At 44.1% G+C, this 16,369-nt stretch overlaps 1 protein-coding gene across 1 annotated transcript; it reads right to left on the bottom strand.

Moving 5' to 3' along the window:
* Positions 1-5,062: 5,062 nt before the first annotated feature.
* On the bottom strand, positions 5,063-6,469 carry LOC120909280 (extensin-like). Its single transcript, XM_040321021.1, has 2 exons — positions 6,273-6,469; positions 5,063-6,195 (listed from the first exon to the last, which is right to left on the bottom strand). Exon 2 carries the CDS (start codon positions 6,066-6,068, stop codon positions 5,142-5,144), a length of 927 nt encoding a protein of 308 aa, XP_040176955.1. The 5' UTR covers positions 6,069-6,195; positions 6,273-6,469; the 3' UTR covers positions 5,063-5,141.
* Positions 6,470-16,369: the final 9,900 nt, after the last annotated feature.

Below are 16,369 nucleotides of genomic sequence, written 5' to 3'. Positions count from 1 at the left end.
ATGTTTGCTGAAAGGACTTTCGTTAATCGGTTGGAAGACATCATTGGCTACAGTTCAAGACCCGGGTCAGTAATATCGTGCACGCACCGCCTAGTGATGTTTGGCGCCTAAAGATTAGGCCTGTAGTTAGTCAGTCAGGGAAATTACAGTGTATCAGGCGAAAAGTGTTGCTACCATTAGTACAAGGATCCTGCTACTTAAGGAGACATTGCATACGGAGAGTAATCTTCCAAACTACAAACCTGTTTAGTGTCTTCATTAACCCCTTCCCGACCGCCGCATGTACATATACGTCGGCAGAATGGCACGTACAGGCACATTGGCGTACCTGTACGTCCCTGCCTTCTAGCGGGTGGGGGGTCCGATCGGGACCCCCCCGCTACACGCTGCAGTCGGGTTCCCTCGGGGAGCGATCCGGGACGACGGCGCGGCTATTTGTTTATAGCCGCTCCGTCGCGATCGCTCCCCGGAGCTGAACGGGGAGAGCCGTATGTAAACACGGCTTCCCCGTGCTTCACTATGGCGCTGCATCGATCGAGTGATCCCCTTTATAGGGAGACTCGATCGATGACGTCATTCCTACAGTTGTAAACACACACTAAGTGTACACTAAATCCTACAGCGCCACCTGTGGTTAACTCCCAAATTGCAACTGTAATTTTCACAATAAAGAATGCAATTTAAATGCATTTTTTGCTGTGAAAATGACAATGGTCCCATAAATGTGTCAAAATTGTCCGAAGTGTCCGCCATAATGTCGCAGTCACGAAAAAAAATCGCTGATCGCCGCCATTAGTAGTAAAAAAAATAAAAATGCAATAAAACTATCCCCTATTTTGTAAACGCTATAAATTTTGCGCAAACCAACCGATAAACGATTATTGCGATTTTTTTTACCAAAAATAGATAGAAGAATACGTATCGGCCTAAACTGAGGAAAAAAAATATATATGTTTTTGGGGGATATTTATTATAGCAAAAAGTAAAAAATATTGAATTTTGTTCAAAATTGTCGCTATATTTTTGTTTTTTAGCGCAAAAAATAAAAACCGCCGATGTGATCAAATACCACCAAAAGAAAGCTCTATTTGTGGGGAAAAAAGGACGCCAATTTTGTTTGGGAGCCACGTCGCACGACCGCGCAATTGTCTGTTAAAGCGACGCAGTCCCGAACTGTAAAAACACCTTGGGTCTTTAGCCAGCATATTGGTCCGGGGCTTAAGTGGTTAAGGAAGTAAAACTTACACACGTGTTATCATACCGGTTATGTAAAAGTGGGGGGTAAATATTGCATAGAAGTGATAAGTTTGTAAGCTGCTGTGCTGTACCGCAGATTACCCCGAAACTAAGCATATACACAATCGTTCGCGTTCTTATAAGGGTAATAAAAAGGTACGGAGGGACAGTCCTAGTTGTATCCTCCAATAGGCAAATTACGGCAAATTGCCTCCGTATCCACCCGGGGGCATCTTGCTGTGCAGCACAGGGGTTCTCAGCTACGGCTGGGTGTATGTAACCTTATTGCTGTGTTCATTTTGGGGTTTCGGTTTAATACCTTGTTACAGTAAAAGAAAAGAACTGTTTCACAAAAGTTGGTGTCAAAGTTGCTTTCCTCGTTCGTGACTTCGCTGTATCTTGGAGAGCCCACCCCGGTACACGACTTACAAAAGCAGTGATGTGGCAGCCTTTTTTGGGGGCATCAGATTGGCCCGGGGGGGGGGAGGGGGGTTAATTCAGGGACACTGTATTGTCCTGGAATGAAGATGCCCAGGACAGACCTGCAAAATGCGGGGCTGTCCCGGGCAATCCGGGACACGTGGTCACCATATTCCCAGCCCTGGGACATGCAGTGTGGCACCCCTGATTGATATGCACACTTGCCTATAGGTAGCATGAGCCCTGCCAGGGGGGGCACTTGAGGTATATAGAAAAGTCACTGTCACTAAAAAAAAATGTTTTCGCGCCCTCCCTGGTACAGGATGGCATACAATGGGGCACATATCATCATCACCCACAGCACCTGGAGGTAGTGGGAATATGCATGCAAAGGTGTTATGTTTCAAGATGAATTCCAACAAACAAAGAAGTGATTTTTTTCTCCGATATGACCATCTCATAGTTATAAAATCACTCTTAGGCCCCATACACACGAGAGGATTTGCGCGTATTTCCATCCGATGGAGTGTACTCACCATCGAATCGAAATCCGCGCCGAAATCCTCTGGCGATGACGTGTCGCGCCGTCGCCGCGATGATGACGCGGCGACGTGCGCGACGCAGTCATATAAGGAATTCCACGCATGCGTCGAATCATTACGACGCATGCGGGGGATCCCCTCGGACGGATCGATCCGGTGGGATCCGATTCCAGCGGATAGATTTGTTGGCATGTCAACACATTTTTATCTGCTGGAATTCGGAAATATCCGCGGATAAAGATCCGCTGGAGCATACACACCAGGGGATCCATCCGCTGAAAACGATCCGCTGAGATTTTTCAGCGGATGGATCCTCTCGTGTGTATGGGGCCTTAGGAATACTAGTATATAACACAACACATCTATAGCCACTGATACTATTTTTGATTTGCCTGAAGGGTTGGTGATTTAGGGCCAGATTCACGTCGAAGTGGGGCAGCGTAACATATCGTAGATACGTTACACCGCCGCAAGTTTTCATCGCAAGTGCCTGATTCACAAAGCACTTGCAATGAAAACCTACGCTGGCGGCCTCCGGCGTAAGCCCGCGTAATTCAAATGGGCGTGTGCCATTTAAATTAGGCGCGCTCCCGCACCGGACCTACTGCGCATGCTCCGTTTCGAAATTCCCGCCGTGCTTTGCGCGAAGTGACGTCATTTTTTCGAACGGCGACGACGCGCGACGTGCGTAGCGTACTTTCGTATTCCCGGACGTTTTACGCAAAACAACATTTTTTTTAAATTTCGACGCGGGAACGACAGCCATACTTTATACAGCACATACGTGGGCTGTGTAAAGTTAGGGCAGCAAAACGACGACTAACTTTGCGACGGGAAACTAGACTAGCAGCGACGTAGCGAACGCGAAAAACCGTTGTGGATCACCGTAACTACTAATTTGCATACCCGACGCTGGTTTACGACGCAAACCCCCCCCCAGCGGCGGCCGAGGTATTGCATCCTAAGATCCGACAGTGTAAAACAATTACACCTGTCGGATCTTAGGGATATCTATGCGTAACTGATTCTATGAATCAGTCGCATAGTTAAAAACAGAGATAAGACGGCGTATCAGCAGATACGCCGTCGTATCTCTTTTGTGAATCTGGCCCCAGGTATCTTTATGAATTTTACTAAGTACATAGAATGTAGACTGGGATGTTCCACTTTAGGAAGGTCTCTAGTATATGACAAGTATAATAATATGTCTTCCATAAGGCTGCATTCACACCTAGGCGTTGGCGTTACCAGGCGTTTTTACGCGCGTTTTTTTCGCGCGTTTTGGTGCGCGTTTGCGCGCGTTTGCGCGCGTTTGAGCAGAGCGACGTCCAGCGTTTTTTTTTTTTTTTTTGACCAATAGTAAAATAGATCACCTCTGTCATCATTTGTTGCTATGTGAAAGGTTTTTTTTTCCTCTTCCTGGGTGATAATTCCTCTTCCGGGTCATCCTTGTGCTTCTGACTCCATTGTGAAAATGAGTGATGACGAGATGGCTTTGTTCATGGCAGCAGCCACTGCTAGCCAATATCTTGTAAACGAGAGGCAGAGAAAAAGGAAGAGGCAACGCAGATTTTGGATACACCCCGTCATTGCTGATCGGGAAGAAAGAGGGCAATTTTGGGTGATGTACCAAGACCTCCGTGACCATGAAGACAAATTTCTGGACTACACCAGAATGTCCATAAAAAGGTTAGTAAAAAATGATCTGGAATCATTTATTTTTTACATTGTACCATTTGGGTTGCCACCTTTTCTTCAAGTCAAACATGTACACTTCTGCGGTGCACAACTATTTTTTTTAATACTATGAACTATACATATATTTTGTTAGTATTTTACATTTCTAATCATATGAATATAATAAAAATAGTCCCCTTTCCATTGCAGTCCACAGAGTTCCCCCTTTACATTAGAGTCCACAGAGTTCCCCCTTTACATTAGAGTCCACAAAGTTCCCCCTTTACATTACAGTGCACAGAGTCCCCCTTTACATTACAGTGCACAGAGTCCCCCTTTACATTACAGTGCACAGAGTCCCCCTTTACATTACAGTGCACAGAATCCCCCTTTACATTACAGTGCACAGAGTCCCCCTTTACATCACAGTCACCCTTTTGCATCTCAACTCCCAGATTTCCCTTTCACTGTATGGGTTAACCAACATAATCTGATTGAAGCGAGACCTCAAGATACTCAGACATAAGGGATGCTCTGTGAACCATGATCTAAGGGGGAAACCGAGATCTCTGATGTACGGAGAGGACTCCAATGTGAGAACTCTGATTTTTCCTAGTGTACTCACCAAGAGGCAGGATAGAGAAAGGGGGTGGGTGCTTCTGTTAGACAGCGATGGAGGGTGAGCTCACTCACCCCTTGGCAGATAGCACATCTCATCCTGGTATATCTGTGGCTGCTGGGTTGTAAGTTTTCATCCCCTGCAGCCATTAACCCTGCCGGAAATCCATATTCTGGTCAGAAAAATCTGTCAGAGTGTCAGGCAGTCTGAAACCCAGACACATGATTCCAAACCCGAACTGTTCTGGCGAATCCCGGAAAGGTGGCAACCCTAGTACCAATCCATTGCCAATTTTAAATTTCATTTTCCTTTACAGCTTTGATGAGTTGCTGGAATTGTTGATCAACAGATTGCAGAGGATGGACACCTACTTCCGCAACTGTATCCCCCCTGTGGAGCGACTTATCATAACACTGAGGTAATTTTTATTTAGCGCTTTGAATGTAATACACTCTATTATATATATATATATATATATATATATATATATATGTGTAATAAAAACCAAACAAAAATTCTGTAGGAACAAAATTATTTTAATATTTTAATCAACCAAAACATTGGGTCTTTTTTTTTTTATTAGGAAAATATACACAAAGTGCACAAATACACAAAATATACAAAAATGTTTTATACATAATCCTTATTTACAATTGCTGTAAATTTGGGGAGGAGTCCTCTTCCCCGTGCGGTGACATGGCGACCGACAGTGCGTGGGCAAAAGGGGGCCAAGTGGAGGTGGTGCTGTCTTCCCCTGACCAATTGGAAGGTGGTGTTGCTTGTGGTGGTGGTGGTGTTCGTGTTGGGGCATTCCTGAAAGTCGATTGTCTCGGTCGATGTGGGTAATGTGATGTAGGTGTAGTCGTTAACGCAGGGTAAGTAGAAGGTGGTGGGTGGTAAGAAGAAAGTGTTGTAGGAGGCAGAGTACTGTATGTGACAGGTGGTGTTGAGAGATGAGGAAAAGGAGAATGAGGGTGGTAAGAAGAAGGTTGTGTATAAGGAAAAGGATTCAGAGAAGTGTGAGTGGAAGGTGTTGGCACAGGAGGTAAATGAGATAGAGTGGTGGTGAAAGGATGGTGCGCAGAAGTCGGTGGTGGTGTTGGTCGAGGAGGTTGGTCGGAAAGCTGTGGTCCTGTCCAAAGGGTAACGGGTGGTGGGGAGAAATGGGTCGTGGGTGGTGTTGGGACATGCTCGGTCCGTTTATTGGCATATGGGCCATAGGGTGGTGGTGGTTCGGATAAATCGTCAGCTTCTGTCGGGGGTATAAATGTCGAGATGTATCTAGCCGTACAGGACAGCACCACCGCTTGCAGATTTGGGGGAACTTTGTCGATTAGTTCCCCCAGACATTTTGCTACATTTTGCCCATACGATCTATTGCTCATCCGGTCAGACATGTTGGTCATAATGTCCAACATACGATCCAGGGCTGGATCCGGAGCAGGAGCCCTCCTACGCAGAGCACGCGGAGGTCCAATATGCGCAATGTTAACTGGGGGCTGCTCTGCAAGTGGTCTTGTTGCATTAGCATTTGATGCCTCGGAGTGCTGCGGTTCCGGCTCCAGAGTAGCCATCGCTTGATCCCCCGATGCCACGCTCTCTCTGTCCCCTCTCTCTGCCACGCTCTCTCTGTCCCCTCTCTCTGCCACGCTCTCTCTGTCTACTACAGCTGTGGCAGCCTCGTCCCAGCAGCTTTCAGTACTGAAAAAAGAAATCATGTATTCAAAAATAATTTTAAAACATTTGGTTTACCGAGCAAAGTACAGATAATGGTTTACCTCCCCAAATCCAGCACCGGTCTCAGAAACTCCAATTCCTTTGCATGAACGTATTCTCTCACCGAACATGCTCCACTCCCACTTCGGCGCTGCTCCCGCTGTGCCTTCAGCTGGCGAGCGTAGGCGTCCCTTATACTCTTCCATCTGAGTTTTAGAATTTTCACTGTAAAAAATAAAATAAAATAATATATATTATTTTCTTTGTAGGTATCTATCAACTGGACAATCGATTGCAAGTCTGCATTACTCGTTTCGTATTGGAAGATCTACTGCCAGTTATATAATTCGGGACACCTGCAGTGCCATTTGGGAAGTCCTGAAACCCATTGTGTTTAAAAAACCGGCAGCAGAGGACTGGGAAAAAATTTCCCAAGTATTCTGGGAACGCTGTAACTTTCCGAATTGTCTGGGAGCGATCGATGGGAAACACATCAGAATTGTTAAGCCCATGGCTAGTGGGAGCCAGTATTTCAATTATAAGAAATACTTTTCATTCGTCTTAATGGCTGTGGCTGATGCCAATTATTGCTTTACCTACATTGACATTGGTTCCTATGGAAGTAGTGCAGACTCTGCGATTTTTGGGAACTCCTCTTTTGGGCAATTACTTCGAACAGATGGTCTGGACCTTCCACAAAATAGTCCACTCCCGGGCACAAACGGCCCTCCCCTACCAAGTGTCTTTGTGGGTGATGAGGCTTTTGCTCTGAACACACACCTACTTCGGCCTTATTCAGGACATAATCTGAACGAAGACAAACGCATATTCAACTACCGGCTTAGCAGAGCACGCCGCGTAGTTGAGTGTGCTTTTGGAATTTTGGCGAACAAGTGGAGGGTTCTCCACACACCGATTGTGCTCAACATGCAAAATGCCATTAGTGCTGTAGAAGCGGCGTGTGCCTTGCACAATTTTGTCAGGCAGCGCGATGGTCTAGATTACGAGGAGCCAGTCCATGAGACTCTGGAAAGAGCTCATTGGACTGGTGTACGTGGGAACACACAGGGGACACATGTCCGTGAACAGTATGCGGCATACTTTGTCTCTCCTGAAGGGCAGGTCCCTTGGCAGCTCAATTCCATTTAATTTATTGAACTTTTCAGCTTTTGACACGCTTATTTTGTGAAATATATTCTTTACTATGCTGTTTTGTGGAAAAAAAATAAAAAATGATTCATGTTTTAAGAAGTCTCATTCTAATTTTATTTTGATACAGTTTTATCATTGGGTTCAATAGCCCTATGATATTGTGTGCCATTTTATATTAGTGACATTCTATCTATTGTAAACTTAGTTTATGTATTTATTCTGTGGTCTAATAAAGGGCCTGTAAGTGACCGCCTAGACGTGGGTTGGGGGTCCGATCAGGACCCCCAGGGTACATCCGGGGGTTAAGTGGCTCTATATGTGTCCCCCTGCGTGTCACTTTCTCCTCCTGTGTAAACACAGGAAGAGGGAAGTGATGACACTGACACCAGTACACGTAGGCACAATCCCCTTTTGGATCTCCAATCCACTCCCCCATCCCCTTGTCACAGTATCAATGAATGCAGTGAACATATATTTACTGATCACTGCAGGCAGAGTGTAGGTCCTGTGTAGCCCCCGTCCCCACCTGACGCTGTAGTCGCTAGGTCGATTGAATTTTTTAATTTTTTTAGATTAAAGATGTGTAAAATAATATTTTTTTTGAAAAATGTCACTAAATTTTTGGATTATTAAAAATCACAGAGGGGATCAAATATCACCATTAATAAGCTCTATTTGTGGGAAGAAGAGAACGCAATTTATGTTTATAAGCCATGTCGCATGACCGCACAATAGTCATATTTGTAAAGACACATTTTTAAACTTAACAGCATATTGGTACGGTAATAAATGCCTACTGTAACGACAAACAATCATTCCATTATTTCATTAGTGGCATTTTGTATTTCTGTTATGTTTTTTGATAGAGTTTACCTTTGCTATCATGGGACTTATTTATCCGTGCCCAGTTCTCATAGATTTGGCTCCCAATAGAACACCAAGCGTCCCAACGGGTGGTCCTCATTTTGTAGCCCGGTGCCCTGCTGTCATAAAGACAGGGGTGCTCCTTCACCATCCTGATGAAATTTTCAGGCTCCAGCATCGAAAGGGTTCGATCAAATTCGGCCTCCATTGAGAAAAATGTGACTTTTCTTTATTGTAAGTAAAGTAAAATGGTGATTTCACAAGTTCCTGTAAAAAAATATGTCATTTCCTGTTTTGTTTTGGAGCTGTATGGGCGTCAAAACGCGCGTAAAAACGCGCATAAAAACGCTTGCTGTCGCGCGATACGCTCAATTCGCGCGTTTCCCATTACTTTCTATGGTAAAAAAAATCGCGCGACAAAAAAAGGTCCGGGACTAGTTTGAGCTTCGCGCGACAGGCGTTCAGGCGTTCAGGCGTTCAGGTGTGAACAGGCACCATAGGAAACAATGTTAAATCTGCCCTCCCGCGTTCGTGAGCAGTGCGTTTCAGGCGTAAAAACGCCTAGGTGTGAATGGGGCCTAAGAGGTAATTTTAGGTGTGGTACATGCAATCAATGCAGATTTATACATACAGATAAACAGATAAACAAATTAGATTACTTTATTATGGAATTTTATATGCCCAAACATGTTTTGAATTGTTTTAAAATAGGTCCTATTTATTTAATGCGTTGCTAATGCAATGCCTGTTATACAGGAAAGAGGAAAAGGAAATTGCATAGAAAAATATGTGCGCCTGTTTGTGATACAAAAAAGGAAGAAGATTTACGTTCCTCAGAGTTGTGTAACGAAATATAATATCTGGGCCTTAATGATAAAAATTGTTTTGTTACATTTTTGTGATAAATAACATTTTTCTTTTGTTTTGTTTCATTTTTTTCCAATAAACCAGTTTTGATATACACTATGGCCCGGATTCACAAAGCACTTGCGTCGACGTATAACAAGATACGCCGACGTAAGTGCAAATGTGCGCCGTCGTATCTGTGCGCCGGACCTAGAAACTAAGATACGCCAAAAAACAGGCTTCATCCCGCCGACGTAACTTGCCTACGCCGGCGTAGGGTGGGCGCACATTTAGGCAGGATGCATGGTGGCGCTCCCATTGATTAGCCATTCAAATATGCAAATGAGTGAAATAAGGCGATTCACGAACATACGTGCGCCCGACGCAGTGCGCGTAAGTTGTACGTCCGGCGTAAAGTTATTCCCCATAAAGGAGGTGTAACCCAGCAGCAGATATGCAAAGGTCTGCACCAGGGAACACAAGCCGGCGTATTTTGGACGTGTCTGGCTGGGCGTAGGTTACGTTCACGCCGTACGCAGTGATCCGGCGTAGTTTAGGCAGTTGTTCCGACGTGGTTGTGAGCATGCGCAGGGGGATGCGTCCACGTCTCGGCGCATGCACAGTTCGTGATACGTATCTGTCTGGCGCTCGGCCCATCATTTGCATGGGGTCACGCCTCATTTGCATGGCTCACGCCCACTTCCACCTACGCCGGTGTACGCTTTTGAAACCCAGCGCAGCGTAGGGAGCACTAGCTTGGTGAATTCCATGCTTGCCTCTCTGCGCTGCGATGGCGTAGCGTACATTGTTTGCATTACGGTGGCATAATGTGCGCCCGCTCTCTGTGAATCTGGGCCTATGTATTACATACCTGGTGGAGAGTGAGACTGGAAACTTGGGGCCAGATTCTCATAGAATCGGCGTTGGCGTAGTGTAAGCCATTTACACTACGCCGCAGCAAATTACTGGAGCAAGTGCCGTATTCTCCAAGCACTTGCTCCGTAATTTGCGGCGGCGTAGTGTAAATGGCCCGGCGTAAGGCCGCGTAATTCAAAGGGGGCGGCTTGTATTTAAATTAAGCGTGCCCCCGCGCCGATCGAACTGCGCATGCACCGGGCGGAAAAATAGCCCAGTGCGCATTCTCCAGCTTACGACGGGAAACGTCAATGACGCCGACGTGAGCGTCATTGACGTAAAGTCGTATTCGCGGACGACTTAGGAAAACGACGGAAAAAGACGACGCTGACCCGACGCCATACTTAACATGGCATACGACGGACCTACGTAAACTTACCCCCCATATAGCAGGGGTAAGTTTACGCTTACGTAAACGTCATAAATTCACTGCGTCGTCCGCGCGTACGTTCGGGAATCTCGCGTAAATAGCTCATTTGCATAGGCGACGGGGAAAACAACGAGGCGACACCTAGCAGCGGGAAAAAAAATTGCATTTAAGATCTGACAGCGTAAGAGCCTTACGCCTGTCAGATCTAAGGGATATCTATGCGTAACTGATTCTAAGAATCGGTCGCATAGATACGACGGCCCAGATTAGGACTTACGACGGCGGAAATGGCGTTGCGCCGTCGTAAGCCCTTTGAGAATCTGGGCCTTGGAGTAAAGAAAAGAGGGAGCACCAGCCTTATGCATTATTCTTAGTAAATTTATTGATAAAAGCAGATAAAAAGCTACTCACAAACATGTGAAGAAAATGTGCTTATTATGAGCAGTCTAGGTATCAACAGTCTCCAGATGGTGAAGGAGAGGACATCAGGACCACTGCTGGCTGACGCATTTTGAAGGGATACCTTCTTCCTCAGAGGCTCTATCACAAGCCTGATGAAGGGGTCCTGCGCGGCTCCGAAACTTTGCACTTGTCTCTGTGATATGATTTATTTGCACTTGGTCTGCTCCAGTCCTGCAGACATGTTTCCTTACAGCCTGCTTGTCTCCTTTCTCTGTACCAACCCTGATTAACCCAGGGAAGGCAAATTATACACCAGGTGGGGCACATGGTGTGGCCAGTGCTTAACCCCCTGCGTCCTGCTACAGCCCTCTCAGTGCCACCCATTTACCTTATGAACTTCAAAATTCTATGTGGCAGATACACACAATTTACAACTGACAGGTGCTACCGTGTTTCCCCGAAAATAAGACCGGGTCTTATATAAATTTTGGCTACAAAAATCACACTAGGGCTTATTTTCAGGGAATGTCTTATTTATTTATGGTATGTACAATAATCTACATTTATTCAAATACAGTCATGTCATCATGACGATCTTAGAGTGGTTGGTTGTAACCCCAAAAAGAAAAAAATATATCCTGATCCTTTAAAGCATGATAGACAGTGACCCGCCGTAGTTCTTCTTCTCCACTCTGAGCACTGCAGAAGAAGGGACCGCTGACGTTGGAGAGGAGAAGATCTCCAGCCGGTCATGTGAGCGCCCAGTGGCACTGTAAGTAAGGTATTTTCCAAAACAAAGTTACAAAAAGGAGACACACTGCACATTATATTATCTTCTTTTTACAAAACGGATTACATGTTTTTACAACGACTTTAACTAGGGTTTATTTTCGGGGTAGGGCTTATATTGCAGCCATCCCCAGAAATAACGCTAGGTCTTATTTTCTGGGTAGGGCTTATTTTTGGGGAAACAGGGTATCTGTCTCAATACATAGACACACACAGCTCGGCTGACACAGACCCCACACACCCTCCTCACTGGATTTGACTGACAGCAGCAGGGGCCAATGACACCCACTGCTTTCAGTCCGTCCAGTGATAGTAGGGAGAGAGATTAGCACTGCTGCAAAAGAGAGGAATGGTGGGGGGAAGAAAAGCAAGTAGATATTTTTACTTTTTTTCCCCGGAAAAAGGATTTGGCAATGCATTATGGTAAAAAATAAAATAAAACCTTTTGACTTTATAGCTGCTTTAACCACTTGCCGACCAGCCGCCGCCGTTTTACTGCGGCAGCATGGCTCGGCTGGGCGAAACAAGGTTATTTTACACACAGATCCCTGTTCTCTTAAGCCCTGTACACACGCACTGTAAAACCAAGGGGAAAGCCGAGAACCCGGCACGAAAACTGCCATGGAGCTTTGGCCGGGAATCCCAGCCGTGTGTATGCTCCACGGGTGTATGCTCCGACGGGAAAATACAGAGCAGGTTCTCTATTTTCCCGACGGGATTCCCGGCTGTCTTCCTGATGGGAAAACTGTGAGGAAGCATACACATATCCGGTTTTCCTGGCCAAAAGCTCTCCTGGTAGTTTTCCTGCTAGGAAAAGCGGTCGTGTGTATGAGGCTTTAGAGGAGAAATTACTGATCGTCTGTTCATACAAAGTATTAACAGCGATCTGTCATTTCCCCCAGTAAGTCCTATCCCCCCTTCATTTAGAACATGCAGAGGGAACACAATTAACCCCTTGATTGCCCCCTGGTGTTAACTCCTTCCCTGCCAGTGACATTTGTACAGTAATCGGTGTATTTTTATAGCACTGATCACTGTAAAATTGTCAATGGTCCCAAAAATGTGTCAAAAGTGTCCGATCTGTAAGCCATAATGTCGCAGTTCCGATAAAAATCGCAGATCGCCGCCATTACTTGTGAAAAAAAATGACATAATTCTATTCCCTATTTTGTAGACGCTATAACGTTTGCGCAAACCAATAAATATATGCTTATTGCGTAGAAGAATACATATCGGCCTAAACCGAGGAAAACATTTTTTTTTTTTTATTGGGATATTTATTATAGCAAAAAGTAAAAGATATAGGGGCTGATTTACTATAAACAATGCACTGCGCCAGTTCATGGCGTAATTGGTGCGCCGGATAAATCATTAATTGAGCGTGTGAATCGGAGCAGCAGCGGGTGCAATAATAAATATGTAAACGGTAGAAGCCGTTGAACTCCCTTTAGAAGTCTATGGGAAAAATCAAAAGTGTTCATTTTAAAGGTTAATCTAATTTAGATGGGAGCCCCAGTCACCTGCCAGCTGAACACACATTCATCTGTGATACATGTTTATGCTCTTGACTGGCCCTACCTCAGTTCCCGGTTGCAGACAACCCAAGCGACTCGTGCGTTCCTGGTCGCACATCCTCACATGCTGGGAATGAGTATGTTTTTTTGGAGATGGCCTTTTTTCCATCTCTTATCGCTTCCCATTATTTGGGTGTTATGCTAAAACTTACATATTATACTTGTGTCCTTCTGCAGATCTTACCCCACTACGCATCCGTCCCTGAAGATTGGCTATAATGCCATGAAAGGCGTATCGGGCCTACACAGATGCTACATGTTTCAGTTTTAGGTCCTACCTTGGGTTTAATGATTTTATATTTTTAAATAATGCAATGTACAAGTTGTTATACAATGTTTATGGTTTTTGCATCATGCTTTTTTTATATGCACTGTCATGTGTTTACTATTATGTATACATTCGAAATCGCATGCTCTGCTATGTGTTTTAGACAAATAAACGCATCCATATTACACTGTCTTATCTTTGAGTTCTCTCATGCATACCTCATTTAAAGTCCCAAACCCCTCCTCTTCTCTACATTTTAAAGGTTAATATGCAAGTTTTTGTCCTAAAAAGTGTTTGGGGACCTGAGTCCTGCCCCAAGGGACATGTATCAATGCCAATTTGTTTTTTTAAAAAGTCATTTTTTTTCGGGAGCAATGAATTTAATAATGCTTAAAGTGAAACAATAAAAGTGAAATATTCCTTTTAATTTTGTACCTGGGGGGGGGGGGGTGTATAGTATGCCTGTAAATTAACAAGAGAAAAATATTTTATGCACCTGGAGTGTCGCTTCAGCTCCCTCGGCATGGCTGCCCGGTACCAAGAATTGTAACTCATGTAAAAGCTCACCTAGCTTATAGGACTTTTACAAATGACTTTATTTGGATCTACACAGCATACCACATGCGCTTTATTGTATATAATTGTCTGTAAATTAGCGCATGTTTCCCATGGTTAGAACTGTCCCTGCACAAAATGACATTCTGAAGGGAAAAAAGTCATTTAAAATCACTTGCAGCGATAATGAATTGTCGGGTCCCAGCAATTCAGAAAAAAAAAGTGTGGGGGGCCCCCCCCAAATTCAATTACCAGGCCCTTCAGGTCTGGTATGGATATTAAGGGGAACCCCGCCGTCTAATTTAAAAAAAAATTATGTGGGCTTCCCCCCAAATATCCATACCAGGCCCTTCAGGTCTGGTATGGATTTTAAGTGGAACTCCACCCCAAATTTAAAAAATTACGTGGAGTTCCCCCAAAAATCCACACCAGACCCCTTATCCATGCACGCAACCTGGCTGGCCAAAGGAAAAGAGGGGGGGACGATGCCCAATAGATCTTTAATTTGGAGACTTGATAACTCCTTTCTCAATGACCCTGAAAATGTTGAATCTATAAACTCTCATCTAATCCAATTATTTAGGGAGAATTAATCCTCTGACATGCATCCATTGACTCTATGGTTGGCACATAAATGTGTGAAAAGAGGTAAACTTATCTCTTTCGCTTCAAAACCTAAGAAAGCATGACAAGCACATATAGCGGCTCTGTCGGATCGGATTCATACTCTTGAAAGCAAACACAAACAATCTTTGGCGACAGAAACTTATACTGAACTTCTACAAACCAGAGAACTCCTGCTTGAAGAATTGGATAAAACAACTAGACGTAAATTAATTTTAACACGTAAACTTTTTTTATGAATTTGGTAAGAAGTCAGAGAAATTACTTGCTAAGGCTCTGCAAGCAAAAAAAGCTGATTCGACCATTCATTCCATTTCTGATCCCTCAGGTAAAAAAAACATTTTTTCCTCTGACATTGCTAAACAGTTCAAAAATGTATATTCCAAATTATATAACCTATCAACACAACCACATATAGATCACATTACGCACAGAAAATAATTGATTGCTGACTTTTTATCACTTTATAGCCCTAAACCCATCACCAAGGTAGAAGCCGAAAATCTAGAACGTCCGATTGAATGGGAAGAATCTATGAAAGCCCTTAACCTCCCTGGCGGTATGATTCTGTCTGGAATTACGTACCAAAAGCGGTACAATTATTTTGCATGGAAATTCTGCGTTTTATACTGTAGGCCTGCAATTTTTAGGAATAACTCGCTTAAATCTGTCCAAACAAGAGTCTAATAGGCATCCCAGGTATGATAAAGTTTAGAACACAAAATCATAAAATTATAATATAATAAATAACTATAAATAATTATAACAAATGATAATGTAATTATAATAAAAATTATTCAATAATGTAATCAAATCAAAATCACTGAAATTTGCTCAGTTGCAGAATTGTCGCTGTCATTACTTTTATTTTTTTATGATGGATTTCCCCACAAATCGCTATCGCTCAATTCTGCAAGTGATTATAATTTATTATCACTGTTTTCTAGCTGCTCTAAAATCACTTTTGACATAAAGGGACACTTTTGGTTGCTATGGACAATATACAGTTTGCAGGCACAAAAAAAATGTTTTTATTATATAAAACTACATGCAGGACACAGGGCAGACCACAAGGGACAAGGGGGGTGTGTATTTTTTACATACAGTACTGTAATCTATAAGATTACAGTATACTGTATGTAATGTGTTTGTTTACTTTTTTGAATTTGCCGCCGGTCTCCGCCCCGTGCGTCGTAACGTCGCCGGGAACGGAGATCGGCGGCACGCGGGCACTGTGTGAGTCGAATGGAGGACGCCGCTCGCTCACACAGCGGGGATGCATCGCTGGATCCAGGGACAATGTAATATACAGTAACCCTGCCTGGAAAAGGTAAGCCAGCGCGCGCTGCAGGCTCTGCACATCTACCCCGAGCGTGACTCGGGGTTACCGATAATTGCATTGAAAAACAACCCAGAGTCACGCTCGGGAATACCGCTAAGGGGGTTAAACAACTTAAAACAGGCAAATGTCCTGGTCCCGATGGTCTGTCAGTCAGCTACTATAAATCATTCACTGATACTATTCTCCATAATTTTTAAAAGCTTTTAATTCCATTCCTAACCAATCCCTCCCTAATAACAGAGATCTCCTTGAGGCCCATATCACCATGATCCCAAAACCGGGTAAAGCCACATCAGTAGTTTCTAATTATAGACCGATTTCTCTTCTTAATGTGGATCTGAAACTATATGCAAAAATTATTGCAAACCGTTTACTACCTTTACTCCCTAATTTGGTTTCCTTGGACCAGGTTGGTTTTGTTCCTGGAAGAGAGGCTAGGGATAATACTCAGAAGGCCA

The sequence above is a fragment of the Rana temporaria genome, chromosome 8 (genome assembly GCF_905171775.1).
Source record: "Rana temporaria chromosome 8, aRanTem1.1, whole genome shotgun sequence".
NCBI lineage: Eukaryota > Metazoa > Chordata > Amphibia > Anura > Ranidae > Rana > Rana temporaria.
This window is presented reverse-complemented; position numbering and strand designations above follow the sequence as displayed.

Bases quoted from the DNA above. Each gene is read 5' to 3' on its own strand.
- LOC120909280 (XM_040321021.1), bottom strand. From the start codon at position 6,068: ATGGCTACTCTGGAGCCGGAACCGCAGCACTCCGAGGCATCAAATGCT.